General features: G+C 38.1%; 1 protein-coding gene across 3 annotated transcripts in view; it reads right to left on the reverse strand.

Moving 5' to 3' along the window:
* Positions 1-1,500: 1,500 nt before the first annotated feature.
* Positions 1,501-19,773, reverse strand: part of PRRG1 (proline rich and Gla domain 1) — a 34,973-nt gene continuing 16,700 nt past the window's right edge. For all 3 annotated transcript variants that reach the window (XM_068395381.1, XM_068395382.1, XM_068395383.1), the window contains 3 exons: positions 16,680-16,731; positions 12,306-12,466; positions 1,501-5,564 (listed from right to left, as the gene is read on the reverse strand). In XM_068395381.1, coding sequence (XP_068251482.1) covers positions 5,040-5,564; positions 12,306-12,466; positions 16,680-16,689 — 696 coding nt within the window. In that variant the 5' untranslated portion in view covers positions 16,690-16,731 and the 3' untranslated portion in view covers positions 1,501-5,039. The remainder of the gene's footprint in view (positions 5,565-12,305; positions 12,467-16,679; positions 16,732-19,773) is intronic.

Below are 19,773 nucleotides of genomic sequence, written 5' to 3' on the forward strand. Positions count from 1 at the left end.
TTCTAAGACAGGGGAAATCAGCACAGCAGTCAGTGTTTTTATTGCATGATACACTGAGACAGGACAGGGAAAGAGAACACAGGTCCTAATATTATAGCAAAGTTAGAGAGCTAAATGGTAAGCAAATGCTACATAATATATACAATTAAAAGAATATAGGCAAGGCCTTTCATGCACAGACTTGTTACTTAGCATTCAATAACTCACTGCCAAATCAAAAATATAATTCCTGAGATCCTACTGCAGAAGAAAAGTGTAGTCAATTTTCTGTCAAAGCTCAAAGTTCAATTACCCTGTAGCAAATCAATCAAATGTGTGTGCAGCAAGCAATGAAATAGTACAGATGTCACCTCACTGCTTTCAGCTGAACATGGTTTTTCTTTTTACAAATCAGCAAGTCTGTGATTTAGAGTGGCAGAGAACGGTGTTCAGAGCATATGAAACAATAAATAATGAACATTCATCACTAGTAACCTGGTGCAATGATTTCTTATAGACACAGAGATTCACGATACCAATTGAACTTTACAGACGCCACGTTTCAATAGCTAGAAGCCAGGCATGCAGAGGCAACCATGCATTGAACCACGTGCAACGCATCAGCTGATGCTGATGGATGTATGGTCAGGACACTGAACGTGTCTATGCACAGCAAATGCCACTTAAGCGAACGCAGAGCGTTCTGTTTGGATGGCGTGGATCTGAGCTATGCAAATAAAAGCTTACCAAGGGGAGCAAGGTGCTACACTGTGCACGTGACGGCTTGGAAAGTCACACACACTTTGTTGCTTCAAGTGACCCTTTTTGCACTTTTGTTATGACCACTAAGAAACCGCACTCGTGTTCATGGAACTCTAAGATACGTACCTCCTGTCAGGCTTCACTAACACCTCCAATGGACTCCAGTCATGCGGTCAGCTGGTGAACAATACCAGGGACGTATTGTGCTATTTACTAGCAGCTAAGCAAGAAAGGATGACACAAAGTTTGTCTTGACTGGAATGGAAATCTTTAGTTTCCAGCAGGGATCATTATGCGAGGTCTTTTTTTTTTTTTCCTTGTTCACTATTAATGCATCAGTCACAGAGCTGATACAGAATTTCGCAATCACTTTCTTTCAAATGGCTGAAGCCAACTTTGAAATTAAGTCCTCCGACTTAAACATTTTCTCCTACATTGTACTGTTTCATTTTGTTGTAATAATTTCTGCTTTCCCTCTGCCTGTGACTGCTTTTTAGCTATGGCTACAACAAATGCTTTTTTTTAAAATACGGAAAAGAAACAAATTCACAAATCTAATAAAAAATGAGCCTGAATTTTCAACGAATGTCAAGTCTACCTGAAAACAAAATTATATTTAAAGTTATCATAAGAAAACAACTGATTCACTGCAAATGATCAAGTATATAAAACAATGGAAATTAAAAGAGCATCTCTTAAATACACAGTTAATTCTCACTGCAGTTATGTAGAACTGATATTTTGAAACATGAGGCATCTTAAAAAATTTTATTTAGCATATCCAAAAAGAAATGTTACAAAAAATTTGCTATAAACATAGGCAAAAATGTTTAAATAGGATAATTTAATGTAAACCAAACGCCTTTAAAATATGCAATACTGTAATCAGAGGTTATTTACATCCAGTGAAGACAGAACAATCTCCACTAATGCTAAATATCATCTAAGCAAATAATTAATTTCCATAATTACTTAAAACAGCGACACTTATATTTAAGTTAGTTTTAGTACATAAATCATCTCAATCCTAATACAAGATGAAATTCAATGTTACATTCAGAAGTGGGAAAGGCAGTATCCTGACTATTCATGTCATCAGTCAAGACAGTACTGCATTCAGATTTTCAAAACCTTTAGAGAGGTACAACTGTAAATTTATAGTATGTATTGCATGACAATGCAATTACAGGATAGGTAAAACTACTAAGTGGTCTGCAAAAAAAAGCTGTATAAAAACCCAGTACAAATTAAATTTTATTTTTCAGATTAGAAAAGCCAGGCACAAGACTAATCTATTTTCCCACATTTCACAAAAAAGAACAAAATATTTTGTAATTTGACATTATTACAGCATGAAGAAAGCTGTTGATGTCTTAGAGGAAATACATTTGGATAACTGACAAACACAAGTTTTGTTTAATTATGAAATTTATTCACCAAGACATAAGTTTATAGCCCACACTGGCGTTCATGCTCATGTACATGGAAAAGGCATAGCCCAACAAATTGAGCTCATAGATCATTTTGGATATTTGGTTGTGGCTTTTTTGGGAAGACAAGCATCATTTTGCATTGCACATAAAAGTACCTACAGGATACAGCAATATATTCAACTTAGGAGCCAGAAACATAAAGCCGTTAAAAATGGTAGTGGAATATAGGGGATGATGACAGCTGCTGAATGACCTACTGTGAAATGGGTGATCTCCATGCATTTCCTACAGGAAAGTCTTATATCCAAACAAAAAAGTTACTGCTAAAACCGCCAGCTGTGCTGGCAGGCACAGGAGATGCCAATATGGCACGAACATTGAAATACCAGCTCTTTCTGAGGTGGTTCCTGCACGTTGAGATGAGGCACTTTGTTTTGGTAATGTCTACCTACCTATAACTGTTGCTCAGTATAAAAGGAGCTTTAACTTCTACAAGTGGCAATTCAGGACACACAAGAGCTAAAACCACTTCAAAAGAAACAGTCAGACAGTCCAAAACCAAGACCCAGTCAATTCTTACTACAAGTGTCCAAAACATACTGTACTAATCTGCCTAATATCTATTATAAATAATAAATATAAGTAAGAGTTATCTTTTTGACAACAGTTTGGCCTGGAGTTCATCCATTAACTCTAATAACAACTTGCCTTAGCAACTGAAGATCCCCAGTAGACAACTTAGGCAATCTACTCTTTGCCAAAAATGAGAACGTAAAATTAATCATAAAATCCTTACTTCATCTGTCAATGGATTATATCATATTCTCACAGAAGTGTGCATATACACACCCATCTATGACCATATATTTCTTTTCAGCAGCTTTCTGTAAAATTCCTTAGGGAAAAGATGGGCCAAGCCCCCATGAGACGGTAGACACCAATACACATCTCAGATGTTAACAGCAATTTCAAATGGATAGCACTGGCATTTCATTTTGGGTCTTTGGAACAAGATGCAGTTTGGGTTTCTGTTGTAAGAAAGTCAACATAACACAGCAGTCCTTCAGGGCTAAATACATTTCAAGTGGTGCTAGCTGATCAGTAGAACACAGAACAATACTAAAGCTAATGCCATGCTACCTTGGTGTGGGGGGAAAGAAAACTGAAATGAATATTCACAAGCTAAACCAAGCAATGAACTTTTAAATCAAGCTGGGAAAAAATAATCGCCACACTACAACTTGCATCAGATTAATTATCACCAGCATCTAAACCAGGTGGTTGAAATTCTGCACAAGCCTCTATTCTAACTTGCATCAACTCTGACAGAAATCCATATCTCTTCAGCCTCAAAAAGTCACTGCAAACTAATGCCTGGGGCTACGCCTGTGTTGTGCTCTTAGAAATACAACAGAGTGGGTCCTCATGGTTCTACCCTATGTCAGGTGGGCTCCGCAGCTCACAACTGGAGAGAGCAGAGCCAGGCTGGCCACACAACTTCTGGAGCCAGCCTGGACTAACAGGCTTCCTAGCACCTCTCACTCTGAGGAGCACCTGTAACTTAATAACTTGTGAAAAAATGGCTTGTGTACACTGAGAACAGAGTGCGTTTTCAGAATTCATGCCATGGATAAAAGCACTACACTGGTCTTAGAAACAATGAAAAACGTACGTAGTTTTATTTCATTATAACATATTGTTAACTTTTGCAACAGAAGCACCTTGTTGGAGTGGATAAGTGATAAATACATTTGTTGTTGAAAAAAGGTATCTATATTCTCTGTAAGGGAATTCCATAGCCACCAATACAGGTGCACACATGGTACATGTAAGTATGCAAGAGGCAAAAGAATATCATGATTTGAGGAAGGGGTTTTTATTTCATAGTTGGGAAAAAAAAAAAGTCACACACACTGAATGCTTTCCTGTTTTTTTCCCTTTTAAAAAGAAAAGTAATACCTTTGGGTTTATGTGTTTATGGATAATATCCTAGTCCCAGTGAAGACTATGGTAGGAAGACTATAATCAGGATTTTATCCACTCTTGAGTATTTCAGTATTTCATTATTTACCATTGCATGAACTTTCAAGTTCTAAAGTTAACATATGCACACTTCTCACCTCTAGAATACACAAGTAAAAACAGAGAGGAAAGGCAGAACACAGACAAAAAAGTACACTATTAAATTCACTAATTAGTATCTTCCATTGTTAGCTTCTAAACATTTACAGAATTCTGAGTTGTAATAGCAAAAGCTTTAGAATACACCTCTTCCACTAGGACTCTGAAATTATTGCTATTACGCCAGCGTACTCTAATGAGCTACTGGTTTGAACACAAAGGCATACCGCGCTCATCCTTCCCAGGGCCCAGGACAGGGTACAGCATGTAACAAAAATCCAAGTGAGAAAAAGGAACCAACCAGACAAGAGGCAATACTGCAAAATCAGTCCCCTTCAGTGTAAATAACTATGTAAAATGTTGCTTAAGGATTCCCTGAAATAGGGAATTCTGGCAATTCTGCCAGTCTGCAGTAAGAAAGGGGAGGGGGATTCCACAAATCTTGTGAGGAATGTGAACAATGTTCAAAATAAAACAAGTGACATCCCTCAAAGCGGAGGTACTTTTGAGAAGTATGACAGAGCACCACATTTGTACCTGCACTACACTCTCAATACAGATTCCTTATCTTTTAAGACCTGCTATAGGGCAAAAAAATCCCAAACCCAAAGAACAAGTGAATCTAGAACAAAAGTGAAGTTCATTGTACAAGTCCATTAAATTACAGAAATGCATAATAAGCCAAGATAAAGTGCTACAAAATGATTAGTAATTTTTAAAAAAGTCCATAGCATTCTTGTTGCTTTACTTAGTACTAGTGATAATAGGAGATAGTGCAATTGCACTGGCTGAACTGGAATTCACAATGTCTTCATATTGCGGGGGTGGATCTAAATGTTGTTCAGTTTCATTTCCTCTCATACTGATTTCACCAGTGGCTTCCTCATATGAAGGAGGAGGATCACAGTTTGAGAGCCTTGTGGATATTGAGTCTGACCGTCCATCCGTATAGCTCAGACCTCCTGGAGAGAGCCCACTGACTTCATACAATTCCTCCTGTGGGGAATGAACAATGCTGAGAGGCGGCGGAAGAGGACCTCTGCCGTCAGCCACAGCACCATCACCCATTGCTTCGTGGGGTCCCCTATGCGCGTACACCGACTGTCTACGCATTTTCTTTTTAAACAGGCATCTCCATATGACAAAAATGACAATGAGGATAACAAAAAGGCCAATGATTAATGGAAATGCAAGGTAAAATGAATACCAGGTATGTCCTGTGTTACTTTCTCCCTGAAGTCCGTTTTTGTAGACTTTCCAGAACTCCTTCTAGAAAAGCAAGACAGGGTAAGTCAGAAACTATAAGACAGTTAAAAAAAAAAAAATCACTGTAATCAAGTTGTTTTAAATGAATGAGAAAAAAAAAGGCATTTCAAATACTGATGATTAAAACAAGAAACGGTATGGATAAGCACGCACAATAAACTTTCAAATTTTCTTCTGATGTGGTTAGTAATACAAAAGGGCGGGTTTTTTTATTTTCAAACCAACTCCTCACTGCTTTTAAGATTCCTTTACCTGAACTTAATATTTACAAACCTGCAGCACAGATAGGAGTAGGTAAGAAATCTAATCAGAATGCACATCAGACATCTGATGGATAAACATTTTTCAGCACCACTCAAAGTATGTTAGTTTTTTCTTTGTTTTAAAATTGTAATAATATGCTAATATAATTTGAGAAGAAAATACTGTTGTGGAATGACAGACCATTTTGCCAAAGCACAACTATGTTGTACCATCATCTCATAATTTAGACTTCCCCCACCCACTGGCTCATAAAGCAATTGTTGTCAGCTTATTTTGAGTTGATTCAAATCCTCTGTTTATAGCTAAAAATAGCTTCAGCAGTATAAGAATATTACACAGCTTATTATATTCTAGAAATTTTGACAACACAGCTACAGATAAATGGAACAGAAAGTGAAAAGTGAAAATACGAGCAAGGGAAAACAAAGATGAAGGGGGACACCAGTAGTTGAAAGTACTCTTTGCTGTATTAATACGCACAAGCAGGAGTACAAAGATCATGTCACCATCCAATTTCCTCTGCAGTGAATGCTATGAAAAGCTAGTACAAAGAAAAGCATACTCTGCCTCAAAAAAGGAGTCATCCTCACCTTTAAGATCTCTCCTACTAAGAAACACTTCCACTGTGTTTTAAAGCTATGTATAATTTAAGAAAAAAATAATGACCAAAAAAAACCCCAAATCCATGCCAGAAACTCTAAATTCTTTAGTTTCCTTTAAAAATGCAGAGACTTGACCCACTCATATTCATGCCATCATCTATTTTAAATGATAACACACATCTCATATGCAAGTATTTATAAAATATTGACCAGGTAAAATTGATATGGTCTTTGCTCAGTCATTAGTAAATTATGTATTCAGGTTGCAGACTGACTGACTTTGTGTGCACACAAAGCACGTCCATCAATTTTTTCAGTTCAGAACTGCTGCAACATGATCAGCACTAAACAGATAACGCCACCAAACTGATCTCAGAGGCAGCTTCAGTCCAGAAGCAGCATGGTCCCTCTAATGTGGAGGTTAAGCTTGCCCTGTGCAAAGGCAGGACCAGGACACCATGGCCAGAATTTACTAAGGTTAGGAGCAATGCCATGTGCATGAAACAACTGGCTACCATGTAATTTTTTTTTTTTTTTTTTTTAAAAAGATAAATTCAGTTGTTCTTATACCTATAGTCAGTGCAAGTTAAAAAAAAAAAGTTTTACTTAATTCCTATAGCAAACCAGGATCAGATCATCACAGTGCCCCTCTTTGATGTGAACCAGGGTCCAAATCATCTAAGCTAAGTCAGGTGGCCTTAACTTCAAAGTAAGCAAGAAGATGCACTAACCTCTCTAACAAAACTTCACCAAAAAGCAGTAAAAGATTCATTAGCTATTATCTGTACTGGAACCAAGCTTCCCACTTCACTGTTCTGCTGTCTCAACAGCAGCAAAGGAATAAAATGGTACAGTGTATGTTTTCAAGGTCAAAGTTGTGAAGATTTACGTAAAGTCATCAAATGTACTGTGCAAGGATGTGTAATTTTAAAGACTCTGCGGAGGAGAAAGGTAGTTTTGATGAAAAAGAAGAAATCACACTGTTCCCTTAGCAATGTATTTTGTGCTGCAGACTGCAGAGGAAATGCGCCCTCTCCAATGTAAGGGTAGCAAGTTGTGACTGATATTTCAGTAACGTTTCCATGTTACTTCTAACTCAGCTCTATCTCCTGGAGAAAATGTCTCTGTACCTTCTTCAGAAAGCTGAAATACCAGCATCTCTCCTTGTCACTCTGCAACAAGGCAAAGAAGCAGAAAAGGTGTTTTCCCAGAGTGGCAGGCAATTAGTTGAGACTATGGTGTGTGGCTGCAGAGGATGTTCAAGTTGATGGTGTGACCACACAGGTGCATAAGGAGCTTAAGGTAAGAGTTTAAACTGCCTTAAGGATAAAAGTAGTTTAGTGTCCACTTTTATTTGCATGCAAGGCAAAGGGAATTCCAAGACAGTTTAGACACACACACTCCTGTCAAAAATTACAGTGCTTCACATCTAAGGCTATCTTACAGAGACAGAGGAATAAAGTTCTGCACACAGGTGAAAAATACTAAGAAAGAAACACTTTATTCATTTTAAAAAAGCTTTCTTTAAATTTTCCTTTGGAAAAAAACAAAACAAAACAAAAAAAACACCCCCACAAAAAAAACACCAACCAAAAACTTACTAGTGTACTAAACCTGAGGCTTCCAGCTTGCATTTTTGCAAGCCAGATCTCAAAGAGAAGCACAAAGACTGTTAGTTCCAGACTGACAGAACTGACAGGAACTGCAGGAAACTAACACTTCAGGTTTGAGTTGCACAGCTGCCAAGCAGCTCCCCCTCCGCTCTGTCATCCCACAGCTATGCTGAACTGTAAAGGGAAGGCACAGAAGGAGGACAAGCCACCTGGTCAAAGTCAAATCATGCCCAACAAAACCATGGAGAACTTGGATGAATCTGCACAGTGTGAGGTGTGAGGATTTGTACAAACTGCTATGAAAAAAACCAAGAGGGGGAAATACTGAAAACCTAGGAAGTAGCCGTAGAACTCATACAGAAAGTTAAGGAGTAATTTAAAAGTTGGAAAACTCACAGCACAAAATCCCTTCCATAGCTGCTAGTCTCTTAAACCGACAACAAAAAGGACTTTCTTTCTACTTGACAAAATTATTAACTTGTGATTTATGAAAAGGACACTCTACTAACCATTTACCCTTGAGCACTGCACAGCTGGGAATACCAGGCGTATATGCCTTAAAAGGCTGAAAAACTAAGTTCAGTAGGCCACAGAATCAGATAACCGCAATGGAAAAGACTTAGAAAACATCTGACATATATTCCCACCAAGAACTACTTTTCTGAATGTTTCTTACTGCTTTGGCAAACCCAGTTTGAAATAATCAAAAGGAATTCTCAAGGGGATCCCACACAAAGACAGTTACAGCCAATTTGCCAGAATTTTGTTTCCCTTTTATTTCTAATACTTCTCAGAACAGAGTCAGCATCAGTCTGAACACTGAATCAAATAAGGGATCCACATGAAAGTTGAGAGACTCACACCCTGCTGAGAATTTCAGCTGAGGCCTTTACTACATCTGGCAGCCTTGTCAGCCTCAAATGATTCTTGGTCAATTGTCTTGACTTGTTTTAAAGGTGGACTAATAAGATGCCAGTCAGAAGACTGCTTGGTATTCAGCAGGTGGAGGACACAAACAAAACAATAATGGGAAGTGAGAGTACCTGCTACACTATTTTCTTCTGGCCTGGCCTCAATTTCAGGTGGCAGGAAAAGATTCACCTCTTCTCTTCTGGGTATTTATCCAGCATCCATAATTAGAGACAGACTGATGCTAGAAGTCTTACTTGATCACATCATTTTAGATCTGGTGCTGACAAGTCTTGAGTTGCTTGCTAAGCTTTTCAGTGGTTTGTTTGTTTGTTTTGCTAGAATAGAGCTATACAGAGAACCTTGCAATTTCTGTAATACTTAAAATTTGTGGGAAATTTGAAACACAAATAAAGATCTGTGATGTCTAGCTTTTAAAATCTTCATGCAGTATAATTTTAAAAATGAGTTAATGGAAATAAAATTAATATCAGTGCTTCAATCACACACAGATACTTTGCACAATAACCTTTGAACTGAGTCTCCCAATAACCTTTTACAACTGACCAGTGACCACATACAGTGCTGGCTACAGGTACTACAAATAAACAACTTACTAGATCAGACCTAGCGCTCACCTAATCTGTTACCTTCTCTCTGACAACAATCATTAGAGACTCCTGAAAGAAGAGGGGATACAAGCAGGCAGCGATACTCTCACAGCTTCCACATACTTGTACTTCAAGAACTTCCATTAGCCAAAGCTGACCCCTTTTATTCAATGGTCCCAGATTGATTTATCTTCCATTCATTTATATTGTTCTCTGAACCTATATAAGCTTTTAGCACTGAGACATCCTGTGGCAAGACAGTCCACAGCTCTATTATCTGTGGAGAGATGAGACACATCAATTTCCTGCAGGTGCTACCTGCACCTTCTTGTTTCCTTTGAGGCCCTCTTAAACTCTCCTGTCAGAAGGATGGCAAGTGACCAACTTCAGTTCAATTTTCATGCATCTCACAGACATCACCACATATTCCCTGATTTAACTCTTTTCCAATCTATTGTTGTTAAAGAAGTCTCTTCATATCTTTGGTCAACTGTCACACTTCTCTGGTCCTCTGGTCCTTCCTCAGCTACTAGTTTGCTTTTTAGGAGATAGGGAGATCAGAGCTGTACATGGCACATTTGAGACCCGGGTGTGCAATGACCTAATTATATTCTCCATTTTCATTCCTATTCCTTTCTTCAGATTCTTAGCACTCAGGTTTTTGTTTGACTGTTAATCATTAAATTCAAGTCTTCATAGGTTCAAACTCAGATCTTGTTCCCGATTTCAGTTCAGAGCTAATCATTTTATATAATGAATGTTCCCTTTTCCCCCACATGCATTACATTTGTCAACACTGAATTTCATATTCTATTTTATCTACAAAGTCCTGCAATTTCTTCCCTGTTGGTTCTAGCCTTACTAACATAACAGTATTATCTTTATAATTAGCTTTATTATTTTAAATAATAATTCTGAACCTATCAAAATCCCCAAGCCCCCACAATATTAAAGGCATTCAATATTTCCATGACAGCTATGCATGTACACCTAACATAGACAATGCTAGCTTCCAAGAAAAACTCATGCATCAAAAATAACTTGAGGGCACTGCTTGAAATTATTTTAGTATTACAAATCTGGATGTTGCCTACCTCCCCCAAAGACTGCAGAAAAAGAAAGAACCAAGTGGACAAGATAAAAACCACAAATTACACAAAGCAAAATTACCATGAGATAAATAAGCTACTGACCCTATTTTAATTCCAGTCTATTTATACTATGAAATCATTGCATCTTTGTTACTCTGAACATACATTACCATGAGATAAATAAGCTAATGACCCTATTTTAATTCCAGTCTATCTATACTATGAAATCATTGCATCTTTGTTACTCTGAACATACTATACCATGATCCTAGTCTACTGCATCCATTTCCTTCCCCTGGGACACAGAAGTTAAGTCTTCTAAGTGGCTGTAAGGATGGATGCCGCTGAGGGACAATGGACTAAATAAAGCCTAAGTAAATGAGATTGGTCAGGCATGAGTGCACATTAGCAGAGTCTGGCCCATTAGCAAGCTACCAACAACAGAATAAAGCAGCTAGGTAAAAAGGATACAGTAGTAGAAATGGACAAAGGGTCAGGACCTTATTGGAAGCTCTTTCTCCACTGTGAAGCAAAGGTTGTGGCAAGAGTGGATATGTAACTATTTCTATTTTACTATTTCACAAGTATCTCTGCAAGGGAAATGCTATCTATCAAAACACAAAATGTTCCTAAATGGGGAGAAAGAAGCTGAAAAAAAAAATTCTTGACTGTATTGCATTAAATAGGTCAGATGCCTGTGTGCTGTTTTTATTTCTTGGGAAGCAATATAAGATATGTTGGGTATGATGTGTGGCCATTGCTTGCAGAGCCATTAGCCCCACAAGCTTCTTTTAATTAGAGAAGCCAACAGACTTATGCAACAATTCTGTGTGGGCAGTATCTGCTTCATTCCTGTCAAGTTAATGTATCACTGCCCTTGCGTAACACACAGTAGCACTGAAATTATTGTTCTTTCCATGTTTTAGATCACTGCTGCTTAACAGAGTAACAATACCCTCTGGGGGCTTGCAGACTTTAGTTTGAAAGCGGCCACTAGTCCTTCCTTATTTTTAGACTATTAATAGTCTGGCCACTGAACACTTTGGCCAGCTACACCAGCACCTGGGATTCAAAGATGTATTTTAAATGGAAAGCTTTTTGAGTTGCTCGCTCATTTCATGTGAACATATTAATAAATAAGCTATTCCAGAAGGAGGGAGATAAGTGAAGACGTGTGCCCTCTGCTTCGATATGTTCCCCATAACAGTCTGAATCCCATCATTTCTTCCAAGCAAGACAAATGCATTTATGATATCCAGGTCAGACTTAAGTGTGTGATGATAGGAGAACCAGTACACAGGCTATTTGGGTAAACAGCGCTGCCAAACAGACAACAGTTTTGCCCACCTCTTCTCAAGTGGGGTTATTAATTCATGGTTTTTTTCTTCCCAGCTGCCAATTTTCACAGCACTTATGAGCATAATTATCTTTGAGACTTCTACCCCCTTCAAATTCAGTTTAATTGGGACGAAGGATTCGAAAGTTATTGCTGTGCAGTCTATCCATCTCCACTGTACATTTTATTTGCTTAAAGAAACAGGCCAAAAAGAAAAACAAATCTAATGTAATGTTGGAAAACACTCAAGCATTCAGCACACCCAAAAATTCAGTATCAATACACCCCACCCATCTTTAAATACACATCAAAACATACCGTTTTTTCCTCATTTTCAAATGCTTCTCTTGCTTCTTCGTAGCTACAGATTTCTTCTCTGCATTCATGTTCTATGTCACCTTGCTTTAATTCTTCCAGAAATGTGTTGGCTCTCGGGTATCTTCTTAACACAGAATTGGCTTTGTCCTCTGTTAAGAACACTGAATAAGAGGAGAGACAAGAAAGGTTGCTTCTAAAATAGATATCCAAAAACTCATGCTAAAATTGCTCAAAGAAAATGTGCTTTTGAGAAACAGCTTTTTCAAAGTCTTCCCCTTTATTTAATATGATAAAAGGCCTTTCCTAGTTTTGTTCACTATTGTTAAGTAGTTGGGCCTACAATTTCAGTGGTGATTGCTATAACATCATAAATGCGATGGACCTCAATTCAGCATCACAGTCGTGTATGCTTAAACAAGATTGAAGCCGGTGCCTAAGAGTGTTCAGAAGAGACAGGTACATGCTCAGCTCAAGTGACTTCTTAATCTAAGATGACTCAGAACAAACAAATCCTGCTTGTGACCATCCAAAAAGATATTTGCAACTGCCTGAAGGCGTCACAGCCAGAGTGCTCTGAAGTTTTTGATATAAATATTTACGAATATTCCCCAGAGATACACACACCAGAACAGCTGCATTTATCAAAGTTTAAGTCCATTAAGTTTTCTTAAGCAACTTTGAAGCAGACTTGCTCCCTTCACTCCAGAAATCCGAACAATGAAACAGTGACCCTTTTGGGGATGTGGGGGGACGTAGCCTCTATTTTCTTGAATCATACACAAAACCTTACCTTATTTGATGAATCAAATAGAACAACCCCAAAAGGCAACGAACATTCTGACACAGGTATTCTTTATTTGCTTTCCTCAGTTTTCTGTTCAAGGAAGAGAGCTGGAAGCAATCCTTTTTCTTCTGATGTTCCAGCTTTCCCTCAAACTCCCCAACCCAGTGATTTTTACAGTAATATGCAGCAACTGGAACACTCCAGAACCCAGCAGACTGAATTACCCAGGAGGTATATCTGCAGTGAATGATGCAGAAATTCTCCAGGTATTTCAAGTCAGGAAGCAAGAACATCATGTCAGTGCAATGCTGTTCTTGGGCTCTCACTGCCAGCAAGAGAGGCTAATTATTCAATGCACTGCCATACTAATACCACTCATACTACTTTCCTGGCCTATGTAATCACTTCTGCATTGGTTCATTTACAGCTAGTCTGGGACCACTGATATGCTATGAAAACAAACTCTCACTGCCTGCTGAAGGACAGAGACTGACTGGTTTAAGCAATGATTTATTGACAATTTTATATGAATCAGTTTGCTGGGTTTTTTTTCCTTAATCATCTGATTTTGAATTTTAAAAAAGGAAGGCAGCAAGTCTACAAAGATGGTCATTATACTTTTGCTTTCTTGTAAGATAGATGTGGTGACATTTTCCAGCAATGAGGCTACTATCATAATTAGGCTGATTTACTTTAATTTCGTTTAGTCTCTGTGGTACACTTTGTCATAAAATCGTTACACAGCCATCCTTCTTTTGCAAAGGATTAAATGAAGATTTGAAGATTAAACTCCAAACCACCAGTCACTCCTATACTTTCAGTTGAATACACATGGTACGTACACGCACCACACAAATTACACTACTCATGATGCCACGAGAGGTTCAGTGCATACAACTCTACAACTGTACCTATGGCAATTTTGGTTTTCTACAGCACTGCAGGTGAGCACATGGGCACCTCCTATTGTGTAAGTTCACTGACTAAATAAGGCAGAAATTAATATTCAAAAATCTCCTCAAAAAGGAAAGAAAAAAAAGAGGATGGCTTCTTTCCATTTCCCAAACAATTCTCCTGACTCCCCTCCAGGCCTGAAGAATTTGTGGTTCTTTCAATGTGACTCAGTGATCACCTACATGTGATGAGATGAGGGACTTATCCACATCAGGAAGCCAGCACAGCCATGTGTGGGGATGGACTGCCAGTGCCCTACGCACTTCTCACCAACTCCTCCTGTGGGCATTCCTGAAGCAGAACAAGCAACAGCCCGGACTCTCAAGAGTGCCCATATGTAGAGTCACCAAAGAGTAGATAATGCACTATAAATCAAGCCTCTCTTCCCTCAGCAGATAAAACCTAGAGAATTTCATTTCACAGGTGGAATCCATCCCTGAAAAGAGCAATGAGAGAAACTACGACAGCTTTGTACTGGATGCAGAGGGAAAAGAAATAAAGAGGAAACAGAAGCAATATACAAACCTTTGTTTCTGCATGCACTTTCCAATTTACCAAAGCAGCAAACTGAGAATAAAGGTTTAAAAGCTGGTGCGTTATGAAATATTACATTCGCTACACATTGGGATGAGTTTTTAGGTAATAGTTTAGTTTTCCAAAAAGAGCTAAGCATACATTTCTGCTTCAAAATGCATTGACGAAGAACAGCAAAGCACTAAAATAATTCAATATCCAAGAATGGCCAATATATGACTGTCTAAGAAACCCAACATTTTTATTTAGCAATTCATATTCATAAAGTGTCTCTCTTCTCTCACAATACCGTATAGAAAATGCATACATCACAAAGACAAAAAAGCCTACTGAGGAAAATAAACCACACCCCATATTAATTCTGAACATATCTGATAAATAATGATCTACGATTAGTCCAGACCAGGAATGGCTTTTGACCCTGCCAGGCTGGAAAAAATGAAGTATATTAATTTGTTTGGTTCGATTTGACATTTTTAAAGCTCTGCACACTCCCAGTGACTTAAAATCCTATTGAGAAGTCAATATAAATGTAGCAAGGAAACATAAAAATATACACTGATCAAAGCAATCTTGATGGAGATACTGATTGAAATACAATGATTTAATGAGAACCAGTCATTGCCTGATGAATCCTATAAAAAGAGATAATGGAACCATACTGCAGAAACCACTTTGACTTCTTAGTATTCCAGGACCATGATCATGTAGACATTCAGTTAAAATTGCATAGGAATGTGTAAAAAAAAACCCTCTTTGGGTTAGATGCCCACCTAGCCAAGCTACAGTGTGGCTGAATTCACTCTGCAGCTGTTACCATGGAGCTGAAGAGGATCAGAGAATAATTGCATGTGGCAAGAATAAAGTAATGAAGCAAGATAAAACTTAGTTTTTCACTTTGTTAAGGAGGTTTACTAGCAAATACAAGATAAAGGAAAAATCAAAATTATGATTTTGGCATTACATAAGATAGACACAGAAACAAATAATCTAAAGTCTCTTCCTCTCCCCCAATTTTCGTAGAATATACAAGAAGATACACAACTACCAAACTTAATGTGTTGGAATACATGTTTATTTCTTCAAACATGCTCGTGCTCTGTGTGCAACTGTAATACTTGGCTTTTAGGAATTTTTTATGCATCAGAAAGCTACCAAAAAAAAAAAACAACATTCCAAAGTCTTAGTTTGACTTACTCTTATTGAAGAGTAATACAGTCAGATCAATCTATTCTACATTCTCAGGAAAGCTGTGTGCTATTATAATAGTGAATAGATACTCTAGCAAGTTGAAATTCAATCAGAATCAGAAAGAGACAGGCAAGGACACAAGAGGATAAATATGTCCCAGCCTGCCAGCTGAAGCTGTCACATGCAAAGATAATATGCTTCAGGTCTTTAATGATAGAAGGGAGCAGCAGCACGGAAAAAGTATTCTGAGATACAGAAGTGTGGCTGAAGCAAAGCCCAGGGCATCCTGGACACCAAAACCAGCTTTATGGAGATCATTATTGCGGCTTCCTTTTTCTGACTCCTTACCAACACCCAAGCAGATCAAAAGCACCACTAAATACTAGAAATAAACATTTAATCTTAAATTTGAGGCTGCAGCTACTGATAAATTTGAATCTTTCTGTAGGTGATCTTAATACAACTATTTGGTTTGCAAAGGGCAGAAGGAAGAAAAATGATTTGAGCATTTACTTATAAAGCTTAAAAAGTGACTTCTGCTCTGAGATTCTGGAGTTACTGGGACAAGCTTAAGAAGAGTTAAAAGAAAGTTAAAAGAAAGTACTCAAGGCTGGAAATTCAGCTCTGTGGTCTTCATTCTGCAGCCAGCTTTCAAAGATCCACAAACGAATTTGTGATCATTACTATGGTCTGCATAGAATATCTCTCAGAACAGTAGTATGATTCCAGTTCAGTTTAGTGTGGGCAAAGATCTTCATCATATGTAACACCAAAAACAGTTCAACAGCAGAGGACATTTTTTGTGCAAACTGACTGGGATTTTGAGCAGAGGACAGTTTTGGGGTGTGTTAATGCCCACTTCATAGGGAATAACAAAGAATGCACACTCACGACTAAGTTAACAAACTTACCACTATCCATGATGATTATTTTGTCAAGGCAGGGAACTTGCAAATACGAAGTCTGTAAACAAAAGAGGAAACATCCTGTTGAGTTTGTGAATTGTGATGAACTTGGAAAAGTTTCTCTTAATTCCCAAATATTGTTACAAATATATCAGTGTTGGAAACCCCGTGGTCAAGATTAATCCCCCTTTTGAGTTGTACACTACTGCATGCAGACTAATTGCAGTAATATAGGAATACCATCCAAAAAAAGATAACTCTTGTGAAATGGTGAATGCTTTAACCTTTTTCAAAGCTTTCCATATTTAGAATATGCAAAAATGCTAATATGAAATAGAAGGTGTGTATAATTTTAAACTAATCTGCAACCTGTTTTACCTAATTGAACTTGAAAGTTATTACATCCTCCACTGTAATCACTCATGCCTTACCTAAGACTTAAATTCACTCTGCAGAGATCATCAAGTCAACTCATTATCTTTAGTCTATGGATCAGATTTTTTGAAATCAGAATGAACACATGCAAATTCAGTCAGGATGCCTGTATAAAGTTCAAGGGCAGAACAAGACCTGTGATTTGGCAAAGGAACTTCCAATACAACCTGCCCTACAAGAACTTACACGTCCTTTATACCTCATCTTGGAAGGAGAACAGACAAGAGATGCTCTCAGTCAAGAAAGTGCCTGAAGCTCACTGCACCCACCTGGCAGACTGTCAACAAGAACTACACCTGAGGGCAGCAATAGTAGTTTGAGGGACTGTTTTCAGTTTCTTGGAGTCTTTGTTAGTATGGGAAAAGTTAAGAAAATAAAAGCTTTCAGCAAAGTATGAGAAAGGTGCAGCTGTCTAACCAAGTTGGTAGAACACCACGAGGTTAAAGGTTTTTTTACTAATAAATTACCTACTCCAAAAGGTTAGCATTAGTTCTACTTCAGAGGCCAGGTTACATATCAACGTATCATACCATGCTAATGTCCTCACTCTCCATAAAACCAAAACCTCATAAACAAACGTCTCCATAAAAAAGTGATAACTATGCACAAAGGTTGGCCATAGCTGCTGTAATAAAAGAGGGAAAGTTAACACTTCGAGCATGGCTCGTCGAACACTAGAACTCGTCATGCAAGAGCAGACTGCAGTACTTGCAAGGACTGCCGAAGTAAATGGAGCTCTATAAAGACATACCAGTCTGCGAACAAAATTGTAGGATTGGGACTACAAAACATGTGGGATGGAGGAGTAAACTGATTTTAAAGCAAGTTCATCAAATCTCTGTAAAGGCAAATAAATGTGAATAATCAGCAGAGGTTAAAGCACTCAAGTCTTACCATCATAGTCTTTAGATTTTCAATACTAAGTATTGTAGGGTAACAGAAACAGAGGGCTTAAAAATATTCTTCAGAATATATATAACCTCTTTTAACAGCCTGATTTTTTCTTAGCAGACTACTCTAGGCAAAGACAAAACTGCCTTTGTCACTTGCTTCTTCAATAAAACCAAAACTAGTGTCATTTTCTGGGTAGTCACATTGTTACAACCCAAATATCTGTGCCGAAGAAATTGCCAAGCTTTTAACAGTAAACAGGTCACAAAAAAAAATGCCTATTGGTGTAACCATTCTCTTTACCTGTCACATCATGAGTTTCTTTTGCCATTTATTACCCTCCAGTTTCAGGTGGCTGCTTTTCCAACAGCACCTCAAATAAGATTCACAGCAATAGAAGAGCAAGACCCATGAGTGCTCACTCGCTCTGTTGAGCTACAGTAATACAGTGCATGAAATTCACCTTGTCTCTCTATGGAGACGTTTATCTGCATTAAATTTCAGTTAGTCTTTAATATTTCACCCTTTTAACAAATAACTTGGGTGTGGATTTCAACAACATTTACAAAAAAGCAAAACACACGCATCCACATTGATGCTCACTCAGTCATAACTAGACCGTTGTGCCTAGTGGGAACTTTGGCAGAAACAAGGGGACTAACGTGCCTCTCTCCTGCTACAGGACATTTTCCACCAGGAGCAGAGTGCGACACTGCCTAGGCATGCAGTGCTGCCTTTGCACCTAGGTGCTTGGTACATCATGATCTTTGGGAATGAACATCAGAATACTGACATACACAGATTGGGAAATTGGAGAAAACACGTGGAGGAGGAGAAGAAAAAAAGAACACAAAAGAAAAAACATTTTTTATTTTCTTCAGTGGAAATTGATGCAAGTATATTATGAGCTAGTGATAAAATAAAGATTTGCTGAATTGGCAGCAAAACACAAATTACGTTTCTTTTCACCCTTCCTTCATTACAAAAGGAACAAGTGTGCCCTTCTCTAGGAAATACCAAATAGAGCTTTCCAGCGATTGCGGTGCAGAAACTTCCCTTCGACAATCTACATTAGATTCTTACAGCAATTATAAGTATTTAGAGCCCCCTGGAACTAATTATGTCAATTTTCCTAAAAATGTGCGCCTTTTATATGCTCCCCTCCCTTCCCTCTCTGTATCTCCCCAAACTTCTTCATTTCCAACCTCCCACAAAACGTGGCTAGTTTCCTGCTACAACACCCAAATACCTGCTAGGCGAGAGGCTGACTGAGGACACAGGCAATTGGTTGTCCTGCCACTACATGGTCATTACACTCACAGAACAGACTCTCCCATGGCAGAGGAACCACTTGGGTCTTTGCCCTCTACTTAACTGCCCCTTCCCCTAAAGGGAAGGAGCTTAATTATATTTTCGTCCTCTACTCTCTGACAAGTCTTCCTTCAAATTGACTAAATAGTTCAAAGGCTGTTTGGAAGAAAGGACAGAACACAGACAAGTACATAAATCTTTTTTACCTCCATAAACCAGCTAATAAAACTGAAAAGGGCTGGCAACACTACAGGAACATCTGGACTTGCTACTGACTCACTTATTCCTCTACCCAACTCCTTATTTAGTTTTCTGCTTTTAAGTCTTCATGAACCTTACTGAAGGCTAGGATGGTCCTATGGTGTCAGAGCAATATTTTTCATATATATACACAAAAGCAAGATCCAAAAAACCACCAGATAGTATCTTACTAGTAATACCAATGTTTATTGTTTCAGGAATC

Source organism: Nyctibius grandis, chromosome 2, assembly GCF_013368605.1.
Source record: "Nyctibius grandis isolate bNycGra1 chromosome 2, bNycGra1.pri, whole genome shotgun sequence".
Classification (NCBI taxonomy): Eukaryota; Metazoa; Chordata; class Aves; order Nyctibiiformes; family Nyctibiidae; genus Nyctibius; species Nyctibius grandis.